At 39.6% G+C, this 19,011-nt stretch overlaps 1 protein-coding gene across 2 annotated transcripts in view; it reads left to right on the top strand.

The window, feature by feature from the left end:
- SLC9A6 (solute carrier family 9 member A6) overlaps nt 1-19,011 on the top strand; it is a 60,948-nt gene that overhangs the window by 1,845 nt on the left and 40,092 nt on the right. For both annotated transcript variants that reach the window (XM_012472318.2, XM_012472317.3), the window contains exons 2-6: nt 7,708-7,907; nt 10,459-10,536; nt 10,813-10,889; nt 11,179-11,291; nt 14,378-14,483. In XM_012472318.2, the coding sequence (XP_012327741.1) occupies nt 7,708-7,907; nt 10,459-10,536; nt 10,813-10,889; nt 11,179-11,291; nt 14,378-14,483 (574 nt within the window). The remainder of the gene's footprint in view (nt 1-7,707; nt 7,908-10,458; nt 10,537-10,812; nt 10,890-11,178; nt 11,292-14,377; nt 14,484-19,011) is intronic.

Raw genomic sequence — 19,011 nt, 5'->3', positions numbered from 1 at the left:
CAAAGAGGTGTAAGATCTTTGCCTTCAAGGAACTATAGGCAGGTCATATAAAGAAAATAATGGCATCTTAAATTTGGTTAAATGCCAAATGAGTATTATAAAGTAATGAACTGATCACAGATAACTCTTTTATAGAGAAAGATAGTATGATGCGGTAATTAAAAGTACAAGGCTTTAGACCAGAGGTCAGCAATTTTTTTTTTTTTCTGTAAAGGGCCAGGTAGTAATGACTGTTGACCTTGTTGATACATAGATCTCTGTCTCTGTTGTATTTTTTTCATTGATTTTTTTTTCTTTTTACAAATCTTTGCAAACATAAAAACTATTCTTAGCTCTTGGGTCATACAAAAACAGACCAAGGGCTGTAGTTTGGCCAACCCTGCTTTAGAATCAGACCTATCTTCCCGACCCATTCTGCTCATAGGTATGTGTGATCTTAGACAAATCCCTTACTCTCTTTTACCCTCATCTATATGTTGGGGATGATGCGATAGTAGGATTACCGTGAGGAAGAAATGTTTTTAGCCTAGTAACTGACCCTTAAGTAAATGTCCAGGAAACGATAGCTATGCTATTATTATTATTATTATTCTGTTACAGCTGCATTTTCATTTTTCTCAGATTAGGCCCAGACAACTCTTTTTTTTTTTTTTTTTTTTTTTTTTGAGACAGGGTCTTACTCTGTCGCCCACACTGGAGTGCAATGGTGCAATCTCGGCTCACTGCAACCTCCGCCTCCTGGGTTCAAGCGATTCTCCTGCCTCAGCCTCCCAAGTAGCTGGGACTACAGATGCCCACCACTGTGCCCAGCTAATTTTTGTATTTTTAGTAGAGACGGGTTTCACCTTGTTGGCCAGCCTGGTCTTGAACTCCTGACCTCAGGTCATTCGCCCGCCTTGGCCTTGTGCCCAGCCCAGAACAACTTTTTTAACTGCTCAGTCTCATAAGTCAAGGGGCAAATACAGTCCTTTTAAAAGAATCAAATAGGGGCTTTGAATTGCCCTGAAAATATTTTCTCTTTGGTAGCTGATATCATTAACCTCATCTAACTCTAGGACTGCAGTAGAAAAGTAGGATTACTGATTGCATTTTGTGAGGTTTCTAAGTTAATAAAAAGTGATAGAGCACCTTGATGTTAGTATTTTTTGAAGGAAAAACCAGGGTATCTCTTGTGGAATGTAAAGTGTAAGAGTGTTAGTCTGGGAGACAAATCTGGAGTTGACTTGGCGTTCTGTAACCTGTCCTGTTTTCTCATTGTGGGCAGTGGGTGCTGTGGACCAAACAGCCTCCTAACTTAACTCGCAAGTCCAGTTCGAGAATAGCTGGAATTGAGTCAAAGTATTTTCAGTACTTTGAAAATTGAAGTTTTCTTTTTCCTTTTTTTATTTTTGATATGGAGTGTCGCTGTTTTGCCTAGGCTGGAGGGCAGTGGTGGGGTCATAGTTCTCTACAGCCTCAACCTCTTGGGCTTACAAGATCCTCCCACCTCACCCTTCTGAGTAACTGTGACTACAGGTGTGCACCATCGCACCTGGCTAATTTTTTATTTTTATTTTTGTGGAGATGGGTGGAGGGGGTCATCCTATGTTTCCCAGGCTGGTCTCCAGCTCTTGGGCTCAAGCCGTCCTCCCACCTTGGCCTCCCAAAGTGCTGGGATTTTAAGTGGGAGCCACCTCGACTGGCTGGAAATTGAAGTTTTCTAATTCTTATTACTGTCTGTCATTTTTCTTACAGCTCTCATGACATCATAGCTACTGTATTACTATTAATGTATTATTTTAAGACCTTTATTTTTCAGCATGACTCTGGGTCAAAATGGAAGGCCTAGACCTTTAAGATTCAGCCCACTGGTGATCTTATTTCTGTGATACTGGGTTAGCTACGTAAATCCTGGAAAATGCTATTAAAAATAAGCTTTTTCTTTATCTGAGATGCAAGAGTAAAAAGTTTAAATTACCAGAGTGGTCAGTTTCTAGATTGTAATATAGACCAGTTGCTCCAGTTACAAATACACAATCTCAAAGCACCCACATGTTTTGCTCATTGGGCTAGCTTTCTTAAGAAGCTTAAAAGTGAGTCACTGTTAGTAAAAGTTGTTGAGGTAGTTAAATTAAGTCTGAAAAGTGATCACTCACTACAGTGTGCTTACAGATGGTGTAAAAAGCAGAATATGGAAGAAATAATTGTTTTGCCTTAAGCTGAAGGCATCTGGAGTCCGAGGCTTAACCAATGTGATTCATCAATAAATATTGATTAGATGTCTATGATGTATGGGATATGATGAGAAATACAGGTCTGAGCCACAGTATCTGCCCACAAAGCACTTACCTTCTAGTGACTATGGCTCATACCTTATTTCTCATCATACCTTCCACAAAACTAAACTTAATCTGTAGAAATTGTATCAGTTTTGGTCACACTTAATGCCCTAGGGATGTTCTTCCTATATTTTTGACTGTCCGAGGCTTCAGGTGTGATCGGCTGGAAGAATGAGCTGAAATCCACAAGGAAACCGTTGGTCATTGCCAACTGGGAGAATCACACATTGGTGGGGCCTTGGTGTGCTGAATTTCTTATTACAGGTAGAGTTTTCAGCACAGGAGGGTCAGGAATGTGTAGGTGGGGTAGAGGACTTCTCTGTCTTATGAAAGATAACTCTTTGTGGCTGTGTTCTTTGTTGCCTTTTAGTGGTAATTTTAAATTTCATAATATAAATATTTTCTGTGCCTCCCTCTATGTAGGAGGCTAGACATTTCTGCTTTAGCCTCTTAACAAAGCACTGTTTTTGTATCCTTTCACTGAGAATTGCTTTAACTCTATGACTAGGATTTGACCTTTTACAGAACCCTCGTTAACTTGATCTGTGCATTGTTTTCAAAGAAATCCCAATTTTTCAGATGCCTGGTGCCATTATAAAGGAATCTTGATTTTTTTCCTGACCTAAATAATTATACTCCATGCTGTTGTTTTATCAACCTTGCATTATGTGTTTCAAATTTGCCCAAGTGCTGAGCTCTCCTCAGGGTACCCAGTGATACTTCAGCATAGGGTCTGGCAAACAGTAGAACCAGTGGGCACTCGGGAGGCAGAGATTGCTGTGAGCCGAGATCACGCCACTGGGCGACAGAGCAGGATTCCATCTCAAAAAAGAAGAACCATAGTTGGGATTGGGGACATGGAAAGAATTTATGCTGCAGTTATTAGTATTTGTAGTAGCTTGTCTGTGATTTTTTGCATGTAAATATAAGAGGACAGCTTTTACTGTGCCTCTTAATTGGCTCTTGTGGAATAGTAGAGAAAAGGGCTGCTTTTTTTTTTTTTTTTTGAGACCGAGTTTCGCTCTCGTTACCCAAGCTGGAGTGCAATGGCGCGATCTCAGCTCACCGCAACTTTCGCCTCCCAGGTTCAAGTGATTCTCCTACCTCAGCCTTCCGAGTAGCTGGGATTACAGGCATGCACCACCACACCCGGCAATTTTGTATTTTTAGTAGAGACGGGGTTTCACCATGTTGGTCAGGCTGGTCTCAAACTCCTGACCTTGTGATCCGCCTGCCTTGGCCTCCCAAAGTGCTGAAATTACAAGCGTGAGCCACCATGCCCGGCCCAAAAGAGCTGCTTCTATCTCATATAGGCAGAGGCTTTTTTAGGTTATGTCTATCAAGCACAGTTACTATCTAACAGCCACTTTTTAATTTTATTTTTTGGAGGTGAGATTTTTTAAAGGGTATCTTTCGTTTATTTTAAATTTGAACGTTTGTTAAAATGTTTTTAAAGTTGGTGTCATCATACTGTTCATCAATTAATCATTACTACTCTAAAAATATATGTGATTATAAATTGACTAGAAGGATCCCTCATCTCTGCTCCCTCCCTGCTTCCTGGGCAACTACTGCTCTTCTTCTTCTTCTTTTTTTTTTTTTTTGAAACTGAGTTTTTGCTCTATTGCCCAGGCTGGAGTGCAGTGGCGCAATCTCGGCTCACTGCAACCTCCACCTCCTGGGTTCAAGCAATTCTCCTGCCTTAGCCTCCTGAGTAGCTGGGATTACAGGTGCCTGCTGCCATGCCTGGCTAATTTTTGTATTTTTACTAGAGATGAGGTTTTATCATGTTGGCCAGTCTGGTCTCAAACTCTTGACCTCAAGTGATCTACCTGCCTCGGCCTCCCAAAGTGCTAGGATTACAGGTGTGAGCCACCGCGCCCAGCTGGCAAGTACTGCTCTTATATCCCCTCGTTTCTGCTTCATCAGTTCTCACTTGGATCTGGTTTCCACCCCTGCTACTCCACTGAAACTGCTCTTACCAAGGTCACCTAGGGACTTCTTGTTGCCAAACCCAGTGGATATTTCTAATGCCTGCCTTACTTGACTTTGCTGTAGTATTTGATGGTGTTTTTTTTTTTTATCACTTCCTTCTCCTCAACAGTGAATTTTTTTTCCCTTTCTTTCTGACTTTGCCACCACTGGTTCCTTTTTTTTCTACCCCTGTGGGTTTTCCTTCTCAGACTCCTTCATCAGTTCCTTCTCCTCTAGCGGCCCTTTAATGTTGGCTATTAATAGATCAAACCCCAGACCTATATCATAGTTTTCTTCCCATTTTGTTTGCTCCCCTGGTGATCTCATCTACATTTGACTTCAACCATCTTATGACTGCCCAGTGTGTATCTCCAGTTGAGACCTCCTGCTCTAGCTCCAGATACCACATACTCAACTATGCATGTGTCACAAGTACATCCAACTCAATGTGTCCAAAACAACATAGGCTTTTCCCTGTAAATCTGTTCATCTGTCTGTGTTCCTTACCTCATTGAACAGCCTTGCTATCCCCCGGGTGCTCAGGCCAACTTACCTACCTGGTTACCAAATCAACTAAGGCTTCTCTTAGTCTTTCATCTCCCTTCCTCATAGTCTGTTCTACTCAGTCACTAAATCTTACTAAAATATAATACCTTCTAAAAATCCTTCTCCTCCCCTCTCAGTTCTCTCTTAGGTTAAGACCCAAACTCTTATGGCCTGAATGCCTGCAGTAGCCCTGTATCTAGCCTTTTAGACTCTCTCTAGTCTAGGCCAGTCTTTCTAAAGTAGAAATCTGATACGAAGCCTCTGCCTTCTATGATTTCATCTTACTTTTGGGATGAACTAAAAACTCCCTCCCCAACAGATAAGATCTTTTATGATTCAACTCCTGCCAATCTTTCAAACCTCAACTCTTGTTACTTTATAAGCCAGCCATACTGAACTAATTGATTCCCTGGATGGGCTGTGTTCTCTCCATCTGTGACTGGATATGTGGTACTATTCCCCTACTTGGAATAGACCCATTTCTTCTAGTTGGTTACCTGCCCAGGTGATGTCTCCAGAAAGACTTCCCTAATATCTTACTCCCCCAGGCTTGGGTAGCTACGTGTCTCTTTTGTTTTTATAATACCTTGTATACATATATATTGCATTATGATTGTTTATTGAGTCTGTTTTCACTAACTGGACCGAGTTTTCATCTCTGAACCCTGGAGGCCTATCTAGCATAGTACATGCATTTACATATGAAAAGAATGGCTGGATAGTCAGAAAGAAAGGCAATAGGAAGGCAAAATGTAGCTAGTAGTGGTATACTATGCATCTTGAAGTTAAGGAAAGTTCCAGAAGTTTGGGTTATATTTGTAGTTGAGGTATGTTTATGCAATGAAATATTTGTTTGGCCATAAAAATAAATGAGGTTCTAATTCATACTACAACATAGATAAACCTTGAAAATATTATGCTAAGTGAAAGAAATCAGACACAACAGGCCATATATTTTAGGAGTTTATTTATATGAAATGTCTAGAAAAGGCAGGTCCATAAATAAAGAAAGTAGATGGGTGATTGCCAGGGACTGGGGATTGGGGTGGGGGGGAATGGAGAGTGACTGCTAATAGGTGTGGGGTTTCTTTTTGGAGGGATGAAAATATTCTAGAATTAGAATTAGATATATCTAACTCTGTGAATATACTAAAGACCACTGAATTGTACAGTTTAAAATGATAAACTTTTGGTGTTTGAATTAGATATCAGTAAAGCCATTATTAAACAATTACAGTTGATCAATGTAGTTAGTTAGTTTGTTTGTTTGTTTGTTTGTTTTGAGATGGAGTTTTACTCTTGTCGCCCAGGCTGAAGTGCAAGGGTGCACTCTCGGCTCACTGCAACCTCCACCTCTCAGTTTAAGCGAATTCCCCTCAGCCTCCCAAGTAGCTGGGATTGTAGGTACCCGCCACCACACCTGGCTAATTTTTGTATTTTTAGTAGAGACGGGATTTTGCCATGTTGGCCAGGCTGGTCTCGAACACCTGACCTCTGTTCATCCACCCACTTCGGTCTCCCAAAGTGCTGGGATTACAGGCATGAGCCACCATGACTGGCCCTATCAATGTAGTTTTATAGGCCCGGGCGTGGTAGCTCATGCCTGTAATCCCAGCACCTTGGGAGGCCAAGGTGGATGGATTGCAAGGTCAAGTGTTCGAGACCAGTCTGTCCAACATGGCAAACCCCGTCTCTACTAAAAATACAAAAATTAGCCAGGCATGGTGGTGGTGCGTGTCTGTAATCCCAGCTACTTGCGAGGCTGAGCCACTAGAATTGATTGAACCCGGGAGGCAGAGGTTGCAGTGAGCCGAGATCATGCCACTGCACTCCAGCCTGGGCAACAGAGCAAGACTTCATCGTGAAAAAAAAAATTAGTTTTATGGCATCTAGAACATTGTGCATATTTGAATGTCAATAGGATGATCCAAGTAAAATCTTAGCAATCTGTTGATGTCATAGTGCCAGATTCAGGACTTCTAATCCATGTTTTGATTTTAAAGCAGGTATTTTAAAATTTAAAAAAATCTGACTTCTAGAAGAACCCAATCAACCTACAAACATTATTGGCTTTTCAATTTGTTAAATATGCGTTATTTGGCCAGCCATGTGCTTTGGGAATAAACTTGGAAGTGCATTATTTAAGTCTTGTAAATTGATGGATGGAGGTGAAAAACACGTTTCTTTTCTTTTCTTTTTTTTTTGAGACAGAGTTTCCTTTGTTGCCCAGACTGGAATAAAGTGGCATGGTCTCGGCTCACTGCAACCTCTGCCTACCAGATTCAAGCAATTCTCGCACCTCAACCTCTTGATTAGCTGGAATTACAGGCACCTGCCACCACGCCTGGCTGATTTTTTGTATTTTAGTAGAGACGGAGTTTCGCCATGTTGCCCAGGCTAGTCTCAAACTCCTGAGCTCTCAGGCAGTCTGCCCGTCTCGGCCTCCCAAAGTGCTAAGATTACAGGCGTGAACCACTGCTCCCTGCCAGAAAACAGATTTCTGACATGATTGCACTGCCGAGTTGGGACACCTTGAAGCATATTCTGTCTACAAATGATTTGAAGATATTTTCTCCTTTTGTTACCTCCCTCATTACTTATTTAAATATTGATCTAGAAATGCAGAGATCTGTGCTGTTGCCTAGGGAATATTTTTCTCTCCTGTTTCACTGGATTATATGAAGATTGGGCTGTTGGTTGTATGAATTTAGTAATACTTTAAAATGTAACTGCATTTCATCTAAAAACCAGTTCTGAGCTACAGGGAACTACCTACCGTAAGAGATTTTCTCTTACCCATAGTTATGCATGGGATACAAAAGAAATGATCTCTGTTGGCAAGAAGAGCTTACATTGTTCTTTTTTCCAGGTCTTTTGGTGGGCCTTGTGCTTCGGTATGGCATTCACGTTCCAAGTGATGTAAATAATGTGACCCTGAGCTGTGAAGTGCAGTCAAGTCCAACTACCTTACTGGTAAATGTTAGTGGAAAATTTTATGAGTATACACTGAAAGGAGAGATTAGTTCACATGAACTCAATAATGTTCAAGATAATGAAATGCTTAGAAAGGTAAGTTCTTAAAGGAAATCTTTGAATTTTTTTTGTGTGTGTCTAAGAGCAGAATGATTCAGGAGAAAATAAGTAATGAATTTTAAATGATATTTAAAATAATGAGTCTTTTTAAATGAGGTAAAACCTCAATTAACAAACGTAATATGTAAGGAAATGGAGATGCTTGTGCGACTCATTTTCTGATTGAGGCTAAGTAGTATGACTCTTTTAGTTTTACTCTGGATTGTTTACAGCTTGTGATAAATGGAGACTGGGATTGAGTTAAGCAGAATCTATAAGCATTTCTTTCCATTTGCAGATGGTCCTTACAGTTTTATTTATTTATTTTTCTGAGACAGAGTCTGACTCTGTCATCTAGGCTGGAGTGCAGTGGCACAGTCTTCACTTACTGCAGCCTCTGCCTTCTGGGTTCAAGCAGTACTCCTGCCTTAGCCTCCCAAGTAGCTGGATTATAGCCTGCCACCACTACGCCTGGCTAATTTTTGTATTTTTTAGTAGAGACAGGTTCCACCATGTTGGCCAGGCTGGTCTCTAGCTCCTGACCCCAAGTGATCCCCCTGTCTCTACCTCCCAAAGTGTTGGGATTACAGGTGTGAGCCACTGCTCCCAGCAGGTCCTGATAGTTTTATAGTACTTCAGCACACTGACTTTATTTGATAATTCCTAAAATATTCTATTCATATTTCTTTGAATTCTTTCTTGCCTTGCTTGTATTCTATACTGATCACAATGTAATCTTTCTTTGATTCACAATCTGGCACAACTTCAGGGGCCTTAAGTGTGAGTCTGAGTTATTGTACCATGCTGTGCATAAAGCTTTATGTTCAAGTTTGAGTTGCAATTGTACTGGCTCCCAGACATCCCTGGAGCTGCTTTCTCCTGTCTCCCTCATAGTTTCTATCATGACGTTTCTCAGTGCCACTTCGCTCATGTCCCTTTGTTTTCTCCACCCTTTTCTGTTTGCCTTCACTTCTGTCTGCTACATTGGCAGGACTTGACTTTTTTTTTTTTTTTTGGACACAGGGTTTTACTCTGTCACCCAGGCTGGAGTGTAGTGGCACAATCTCAGCTCCCTGCAACCTCCACCTCCCAGGCTCAGATGACCCTCCAACCTCAGCCTCCTGAGTAGCTAGGACTACAGGCATGTGCCACCATACGTGGCTAATTTTTGTATTTTTAGTAGAGTTGGGGTTTCACCATGTTGTCCAGCCTGGTCTCAAACTCCTGGGCTCAAGCGAACACCCACCTCAGCCTCCCAAAGTGCTAGGAGTACAGGCAGGACTTGACTTTTTAGCTACTGGATTGTGTTTCTGACCATCTTTAATGCTCTTAAAATTTCATATGAACTTGAGGTTTACTTTGCAGCAAGAGTTCTTTCCACCTGTGGAACATTCCAATTCCTTAAAAGTTCTAGTAAATGAAGTTTTAGCATGGATATGTGTATAGTTGCTTTGTGTTCATGTCACATTCTACTGCAGCCTTATGAACAGAAGGGGGCATTTGCATTTTTATGGTGACTAGGTCTTAAAATGAGTGGGCTGTCAGAAGTAGAAATCTGAGTCGTATAGAAACAGAGTGCAGTGGCGTGATCTCAGCTCCTCCACCTCCCAGATTCAAGCAGTTCTCCTGTCTCAGCCTCCTGGGTAGTGCAGATTACAGGCATGCACCACCATGCCCAGCTAATTTTGTATTTTTAGTAGAGATAGAGTTTCGCCATGTCAGTCAGGCTGGTCTTGAACTCCTGGCCTCAGTTGATCCACCTGCCTCAGCCTCCCAAAGTGCTGGGTATATAGGCATGAGCCACTGTATCCAGCTGGGTTTCTTTTATTAAAAGCAAAAATAATGTTCATGCTTTCTCTTACTTTTTTTTTTTTTTGAGATGAAGTCTCACTCTGTTACCCAGGCTGGAGTGCAGTGGTGCGATCTTGGCTCACTGCAACCTCCGCCTCCGAAGTTCAAGTGATTCTCTTGCCTCAGCCTCCCGAGTAGCTTGGATTATAGGGATGTGCCACCACACCCGGCTAATTTTTGTATTTTTAGTAGAGATGGAGTTTCACCATGTTAGCCAGGCTGGTGTTGAACTCCTGACATCAGGTGATCCGCCCATCTTGGCCTCCCAAAGTGCTGGGATTACAGGCATGAGTCACTGTGCCCGGCCCTATTTTTAATTCTTTGTCTCTTGGAGATGGAGTCGTAATCTGTCGCCCAGGCTGGAGAGAAGTGGCGAAATTTCGGCACACTGCAGCCTCTGCCTCCTGGGTTCAAGCAATTCTCCTGCTTCAGCTTCCCAAAACATTTTTTTAATAGCATAGTATTTTAATACACTTTCTACAGATAGGGCTTAACTGCTTGTTCCAGTGCTATCTCCTGGTTGTTCGGTTGAGAAGTAGAACAGAAGCTATCCTATATGAAATATTTTTAAGTTAACACAATAATGTTCTTGCCTTGAGTAATTTAACATTTAATTGTTTTTTTCCTTTTGATCATTTGATAATGGAATATGAAGTCTTCTAGGGAATTGATCTAAAATAACTCTTTATTTTAACAGGTTACTTTTGATCCAGAAGTATTTTTCAACATATTACTTCCTCCTATCATATTTTACGCAGGTTATAGCCTGAAAAGGGTAAGTCCTTTTGTCTTTCTTATACTTTGAACAACCTTAAACTCTGTGGGCTTCGTAATATTTGACACTTCAGAAATGGGCCGTTCTGTCCAGATTCCCCTCCTTTCTCCTCTCCTTATTCTTTTTAGATGCTGAAATTTATACCTGTACAAGAATGCTTTCTCTTATTTATCCTTGAAAATAATGGATTTAATATTAGCATAGCATAGAAAACCTTTTCTTTTTCAAATAACTGGTAAGTATTCTAACACAGTGTAACTTTTTTTTTTTTGTCAGAGACATTTCTTTCGAAATCTCGGGTCTATCCTAGCATACGCTTTTCTTGGAACAGCAATTTCTTGTTTCGTTATTGGGTAAGTATTTGAAGCTTAAAATACTTTGTAGCCTTCAAATTATAATTTTAAAATAAGATATTGTTGACTTATGCAGTGTTATATTCTTGATGAGGTCTAAAGACTTTTGCAATATTCACATAGGTAATAAGTTGTTTGAATTTTCCTTAAGGCCAAGGTATTACCATATTTCAATGACATGAATTAAATTTGGGATTAGTCACAAAGTGCTACAGTAAACCGATCTTCTTATTCTTACTTTATCCTAATTTTTTTAACAGTTGATTTTTTTCTAAAAAAAATTGAACAGGTCAATAATGTATGGCTGTGTAACACTGATGAAGGTAACTGGACAACTTGCAGGAGATTTTTACTTTACAGATTGCCTTCTGTTTGGTGCCATTGTATCAGCAACTGATCCAGGTATGTTTTATATAAATGGAGTTTACGTATTTGAGGTACATTGTTTTGCGGTCAAATACATGTGGGTTTTTCTTTCTTTGAGGTGTAGAATTCATGATTATGTACTTTCTTAGTGCTATACTTTCTAACTGGGGAGGAAAAAGTAAAATTCATGATTCCTTTTGGTTCAGCACAAATTTGTTTTCCTTTTACTTTTTTAATTACATTTGCCTATTACTGATCCACAAGTTGATGCTGTTTCAATAAGGACTATAAGATATTTTCTTCAGAAATTCATGTTGGTCTTTATCCCTAGTGATCGGGTATAGAAGAAGATGAACTAGAATATAGATGAGTTTAAATGGGTAATAATTACATATTTCCTTTCAAGGTTTTAGAAAATCCATTCCCTAAAAATCTTTCTGTTTCTGTTCACCTATATGCATTTAACAGTAAGAAAAAATGTTTTAAAACGATAGTTAGAAGGCAGTTGTGCTAATACAGGTATGATTTGGAGTCATTGGAGAACTTTAATATACATTAAAGAACTGTTTTTATAAAATTGGCTTGATGATTATACAGTTGCCTGTTTAATGGTAACACAGCTTGTTCCCCTGTGCTTTTAGTGTCAGATATTCTAAAAGTTGTATTCCAGAATGAATTTAATTGTACTGAGTTAGGTTTTAGTTTTCCTGATACAGTACGGCGTTGGTAAACTTAACAGCTACATTCAAATTAGGAATTTGGAGAAGATGTAGAATGAAAAGGTTGGGGTAGGAACACAGACCGATGTTTTTGAGGAGGGTGGACGTTTTCTTTTAGCGTGCTTTAAGACTTTCATTGAAGCTTGTTTTACCTTTTTTTTTTTTTTTTTTTGAGACGGAGTCTCGCTCTGTCTCCAGGCTAGAGTGCAGTGCCACGATCTCAGCTCACTGCAACCCCTACCTCCCAGGTTCAAGCGATTCTCCTGCCTCAGCCTTCTGAGTAGCTGGGACTACAGGTGTGCACCACCATGCCCAGCTAATTTTTTGTATTTTTAGTAGAGATGGGGTTTCACCATGTTGGCCAGGGTGTTGTTTTACCTTTTAACCTTGTAAGTTAATCATCTTTAATTGTCATCCAGCACAATTAAAGGTAGGATCCTAAGGTTATTTCTGAATTCCTGTGTTAACTCTGATAACACAGGGCCTTATGGGAAGGAGAAAAATTTGTTCAGTACTCTGTGAGAGATTATTTTGACTGGGCACAGTGGCTCATGCCTGTGAATACCAGTGCTTTGGGAGGCCGAGGCAGTAAGAGACTAGGAGTTTGAGACCAGCCTAGGCAACACAGCAACACCTTGTCTCTACAAAAAAACGGAAAAAAAATTAGCTAAGCATGGGGATGCGTGCCTGTAGTCCTAGCTACTTGGGAGGCTGAGGTGGGAGGACCACTTGAGCCTAGGAGTTTGAGGCTGCAGTGAGCTGCAATGAGGCTGCAGTCTCACTCGGCCTGAGCGACGAGTGAGACCCTGTCTCAAAAAAAAAAAAAGATTTTAGAAGATTAGTTAGAGGGCCATTTTACAGAGACATTTGTGTAGTTTAGCATTTTTAAAACTGGAAATTAAATTCCTTCCCTAAAGACCACCAAGGCTGTCCTCTTATTGTTTGTAGCTACTCCCATTATCAACGTGAAGATAGGATGGTTTTTGCAAGGAGCCAGTGGACTCTGGTTTCTGTGTCCTTTCATTATAAGCAAGCTTCTCAACTTTTCAAATTCTATGAGAAATCTGAGTCCATTGGCTTGGCTACATTATTTCAACTTTCTGGTTTTGTTTGGTAGGATTATTGCCTGAATATCCAAGAAAAACTCTTTGGCTTACATAAAGTTTGACTGTTATTTTTTTCTGAATTATGTAGGCACTTGCCCTATTTCTGTTATTTTGCCATTGTTAACTTGCTCTTAGAAGGGCGAGCTATGGGTTCTCTCTTCGAAATTCTGCCCTATTGCTCCACACTCCTTCTTCTCCTCTCTTGGTGAGCTTTGGTATTAGTATAGTCGAGCTGCAATGCTTTGTAGTAGAAACTGTAGCTTTTAAAATATGCTGGACATGGTGGCTCATGTCTTTAATCCCAGTGACTCGGGAGGCTGAGGCAGGAGGATCACTTGAACCTCGGGGTTAGAGGCTGCAGTGAGCTGTGATTGTGCCACTCCATCCTGAGTGACAAAGCAAAACCCCATCTCTAAAAAAATAAAAAAAATTTAAATAAATAAGATGCAAGTTTCTTGTTTTTATGATTGGCATTTGAAAAGGCTCTCTCACCTCTGGTTATATTAATCTTCCATGTCTGCTTGGGTTTATTTAGTGAGTTATGTGACTTAGTAATTAAAGTTATAATGTAACTTCAATCTCATCTGATTTTCTAAGCTTTCTCATATAATTGCTTCCCTAAAAGGAGGATTCGTTGGTTTTTTTTTTTCTTTTTCTTTAAGATGGAGTATTGCTCTGTTGCCAGGCTGGAGTGCAGTGGCGTGATCGCGGCCCACTGCAACCTCTGCCTCCTGGGTTCAAGTGATCCTCCTGCCTTAGCCCAGGAGGCAGAGGTTGCAGTGGGCCGAGATCATGCCAATCATAAAAACAAGACACTTGCATTTCCTACTGTCTTTGCTAAACCTGTGTGCACGCAATTTGTAAGTCAAGTACAAGTAAGTTGTAAGGCCCTGAGAAACAAATGAAGTTTGCAACATTAGATTCTTTTCATAATATTCTTCTCCATTAAAGATTTATGACTACCTGGACTATAAGAAATTCTGAATATATTCTTTATGGGAAAAAAATGTACAAGACGTGATTATTAACATTTGCATGAAGAATATAGGCCAACTCAGTTCTTCAAGGTTACTTTCAGCCATTTTTAAGAGAGGAGAAGCTTGTACAGGTACACAATTAGAAAAGAAAAATGTTTATATAAAATTATAGGATCTTTAATATAGTAAAAGAATGTTTATTAGGATTGAATTCTAGGAGGAAGAAATGAATTTCTAAATAACTCTTATAGTCATCTACTGAGGAGAGTATGTTATATTTGTAATGTCTAAGTATTCCTCTGGCTCTTTCTCCTTGCTAGTGACTGTTCTTGCTATATTCCACGAGCTTCAAGTTGATGTTGAACTCTATGCACTTCTTTTTGGTGAAAGTGTCCTCAACGATGCTGTTGCCATAGTGCTGTCCTCGTAAGTATTTGTTTCCTTACTATATTCTGAATATTAAGTGTGAGAGTTCTTGGAACTGAAAGTCACTTATTGAATAAAGTACATTATGAATGGAAACATTTGGAAGAATGAAGCATTTTTTTACCCTCTTGAAGAAATCCATATTTTATAACTAAAATGGAAAACTCAGGGAAGAAAAAATATGTACTGCCACCACTGAAAGACAATTACTATAAACATTCTAGAACGTTTCCTTTTCCTTTTTCTGTGTATGATATTTTTACATAGTTGTGATTGTAGTGTCTACATAATTTTGTATTTGGTTTTAACATTTTAACATGAGCATTTTATTTTTTAAATTAGATTTAATACTTTCTTTTTCTTTCTTTCTTTCTTTTTTTTTTTTTTTGGAGAAAAAAGTGTCACTCTATCACAAAGGCTAGAGTGAAGTGGCGCAATCTCAACTCACTGTAACCTCTGCCTCCCAGGTTCAAGCTATTCCCCTGCCTCAGCCTCCTGAGTAGCTGGGACTACAGGCACCTGCCACCACGCCCAGCTAATTTTTGTTTTGGTAGAGACGGGGTTTCACCATGCTGCCCAGGCTGGTCTTCTCCTGACCTCAGATAATCTACCTGCCTTGCCCTCCCAAAGTGCTGGGATTACAGGCATGAGCCACCATGCCCAGCCTTAATTTTTTCTGAATACATAATATATTCACATGGCTCATAAATCAAAACCATGTAAAAAGTTATACACAGAAAAGTCACACTCTTACCCACCTGTCCTCATCCACTTGTCCCCCAGTTCCTTGTAGATAACATTCTTATTAGTTTCTTATATATTTTAGTATTTCTTTATTCAAATGCAAGTACAATTGTGAATAAATAGTCTTATTTGCCTCTCATTTCTTATTTTTAAAGTCACATACTGTATATGTTCTCTCACATAAGTATCTTCTGGAGAACTTTGCATATCAAAAGAGTGAGTGTTCTCATGAGTGAACTGCATTGTTGTTTATTTGCTCAGTCTTCTATTGCCAGACACTTGAAGGGTTTTTAATCCTTTGCTGTCCCAAATGGTGCTGCAGTGATTACCTTGAACTTACCTTGTTTTATACATGCATAGGTATATTGGTATGCTGAATGCCCCAAAGTGAGATTGGCAGATAGGTTAAAGGGTAAATCCATTTGTAATTTTGTTTGGCATTGTTAAATTGCTCATCAAAGGGATTGTACCACTTTGCAATTTAACTGTGAAATTACAGGTCTGTTTCCTCACAGGTTCACCAGCAGAATATTTGTTAAACTTTTATATTTTTGCTAACTTGATAACTGAGAAATGTCTCATTGTAGCTTAATTTGTTTTTCTCTTATTTAATATAATCATTTCAAAACATTTTTAATCTTTAGAAGTGTTAAATAATACATATTATAGTTATTTAATTACATATTATATTACTTATAACAATTTAATTGCAAGCAACTATTGAATGAGCAATATTTTTAACCTAATTATAGAAGGTACTATACATCATGTTACTGTAAGGTGTGTGCAGGTTGAGGAATGGGTCTGAACCTCTGAGGAATTCAATCCTGCCTACCTACTCTTTTTTTTTTTTGAGACAGAGTCTCACTCTGTTGCCCAGGGGAATGCAGTGACATGATATTGGCACACTGCAACCTCCACCTCCCAGGTTTAAGCGATTCTCCTGCCTCAGCCTCCCGAGTAGCTGGGACTACAGACATGCACCACCACGCCCAGCTAATTTAGTAGAGATGGGTTTCACCATGTTGCCCAGGCTGGTTTCGAACTCCTGACCTCAGGTGATCCGCATGCCTTGGCCTCCCAAAGTGCTGGGATTACAGGCGTGAGCCACCACACCTGGCCCCTGCCCATCTACTCTTATTAAGCAAATATCTAACTCTATGGACAGTTGGCTTTACTTCATACCAGAACCTTGTGTGAGAGAGAAGTAAGAGCCCTTCACATTTTCTCTTTATTTTTATTTTCTTAATTTCCACATTTTTAGTTATGAAAGAGTAAAATATCACTGGCTCTGTGTACATAGCCTGCTTTCCCCCTTTGTCTTCTGCAAAGTTGGAAATTATTTCTAGGATGTAACATTAATTCCTTAAATGCTATGTATTAAGATACACAAAAAAACCATATCCTTTTTTGTGAATGCAATGTATGTAAATGTTACCCCCCCACACCAAGTTTATTGCCAGATTTTTTTTTGCAGCTATCTGCCACTAATATAAATTTAACTTGAGAAATAAAACCTAAAGGCTGTAACTAATATTGATAGTGAACTTTAGCACTCCAATGATGATAGGTACAGAATAAGAGTTTTATATTATTTGAGGAAAGGGAGAAATGGATAGTGTGGTTATAAAAAAGTTATAAAAAAATGAATCAACAAAGATTGTTGAAGTTTCCAGTACATAGGTACATGAGAGATTACCAGCACTACTAAGTAAAGAGAACGGGTACAGGCAGTCACTTTTAGCATCAATTCCCTATCCTAGACAACTATTCTACTGTTCAGTCATCTTACTAGTAACTGTTGTCTTATAATTGCCCTAATGGATTAAGAGTTAAAAAATCTCTGTCTTTTCTTAAACTGATGTGCCCTGTGCCTTCGTTTTTCCCATTAATAAAATAGCCTGTTTCCTGCATCTTTAGAAACAGCTGATTAGTGTTACAGGAAAAGATAAAAACCCTCACTGAAAGATTTTGAACTTGGGGTTAAAAATAACCTATTTCCTGCAACGTCTGAATAGCTGATTCGTGTGAAAGGGGGCAAAACCTCATTGAAAGATTTTCATCTTGGGGGTGTACATACCAGCATTGGTGAAGAATAAATGTTAAAAAGAGAGAGCCGGCTGGGTGCATTGGCTCTTGCCTATAATCCCAGCACTTTGGAAGGTTGAGGCGGGTGGATCACCTGAGGTTAGGAGTTTGAGACCAGGCTGGCCCATATGGCAAAACCCCATCTCTACTAAAAAATACAAAAATTAGTTGGGCGTAGTGGTACACGTCTTTAATCCTAGCTACTCAGGAGGCTGAGGCAGGAGAATATTTTGAGCCCAGGAGGCAGAGGTTGCAGTGAGCTGAGATCGTGGCACTGCACTCCAGCCTGGGCGACGGAGCAGATTCTGTCTCAAAAAAAAAAAAAAAGCCCTTTCCATAGCACTTCTTACAAAGGGCCATGCTTGTCTTTCTCTTACAGCCTTTCTCAAACAGGGTTTTCTGTGAGGGAATGAAGCCTTATAGGAAATGATTTGAGTGAGTCTTTTTTCATTTCACCTAAGGATAATAGAGAGCTAGAGCCATTTTAGATTGGTACAGGATAATAAGTTAACTCATTACAACCTCATTGGGACTCTTGTGGAGAAGGACTGAATCTAGAGAGGAGCATAAGAGGGAAATTGTTAGCTCTGTGTCTTAATAGAGTTGGAAAAATGAGTTACTACCTGAAAGTTGAAGGGAAAGCAGTTGTGTTGTTCGCCGTGGGAGTTTACTAGCTGGAATGCTTAGTGGTATGTTGCTCATTGTTCTTCATTTACCTTTTATGTGTTTTAAAGTGAGTTAGATATGGATAGTCTACTTTGTGTTGCATTTTCTTAGTTTGAGGATTATCTACTGTGTGTATTTTGTATAAGCAGCTTTGGATCAAAGGGGAGAAAACCCCTTTCTGAAGGAGTTCTGTTTCTTAGTTAACAGGTTAAGGCAACTCATCCTGAAATTTATGTTGGAGGTTGTTTTTGTTTCTGTTTTTTGTGTTTTTGGATTTCCAACTTTTAAGTTCAGGGGTACACATACAGGCTGTGCAGGTTTGTTATATGTGCCGTAGAGGTTTACTGCACAAATCAACCCATCACGTAGGTATTAAACCCAGCATCCATTAGCTATTCTTCCTGAAGCACTGTTTTGTTTTGTTTTGTTTTTTGAGAAGGAGTCTCACTCTGTCGCCTAGGCTGGAGTGCAGTGGCACGATCTTGGCTCACTGCAGCCTCCACCTCCTGGATTCAAGTAATTCTCCATCTCAGCCTCCTGAGTAGCTGGGATTATAGGCACCTGCCACCATACCCGGCTAATCTTTATATTTTTATTAGAGATGGGGTTTCACCATCTTGGCCAGGCTGGTCTTGAACTTCTGACCTCGTGATCCACCCGCTTCACCCTCCCAAAGTGCTGGGATTACAGGCATGAGCCACCATACCCGGCCTTTTTTTTTTTTTTTTTTTTTTTAATTAACCTATTGGAGTAGCAGTTTTTTTTTTTTAAAAATAATACTTGCAATCCAGTGAGGGTAAAGTGAAATTGAATCCCTCATACATGGCTGCATGAGGTAGATCTATATGTATATTGATATATGACAGATACAGTATATGTAGTTAGAGATAAACTGTAAGTTGCATAGTGTTCCACTGAATGGATTACCATGATATCCTGAAGACCTAAATTCACACCGTTTTAAAATATGTGGTTTACCGTCATTTACATTTTTATAAAAGAGGATATACCGAGAGATGACAAACTGTTT

The sequence above is a fragment of the Aotus nancymaae genome, unplaced genomic scaffold, assembly GCF_030222135.1.
Source record: "Aotus nancymaae isolate 86718 unplaced genomic scaffold, 86718_ANA_hifiasm-v0.15.2.pri h1tg000004l, whole genome shotgun sequence".
Lineage (NCBI taxonomy): Eukaryota > Metazoa > Chordata > Mammalia > Primates > Aotidae > Aotus > Aotus nancymaae.
The sequence above is the reverse complement of the archived record's forward strand: the minus strand, read 5'-3'. Positions and strand labels throughout refer to the sequence as shown.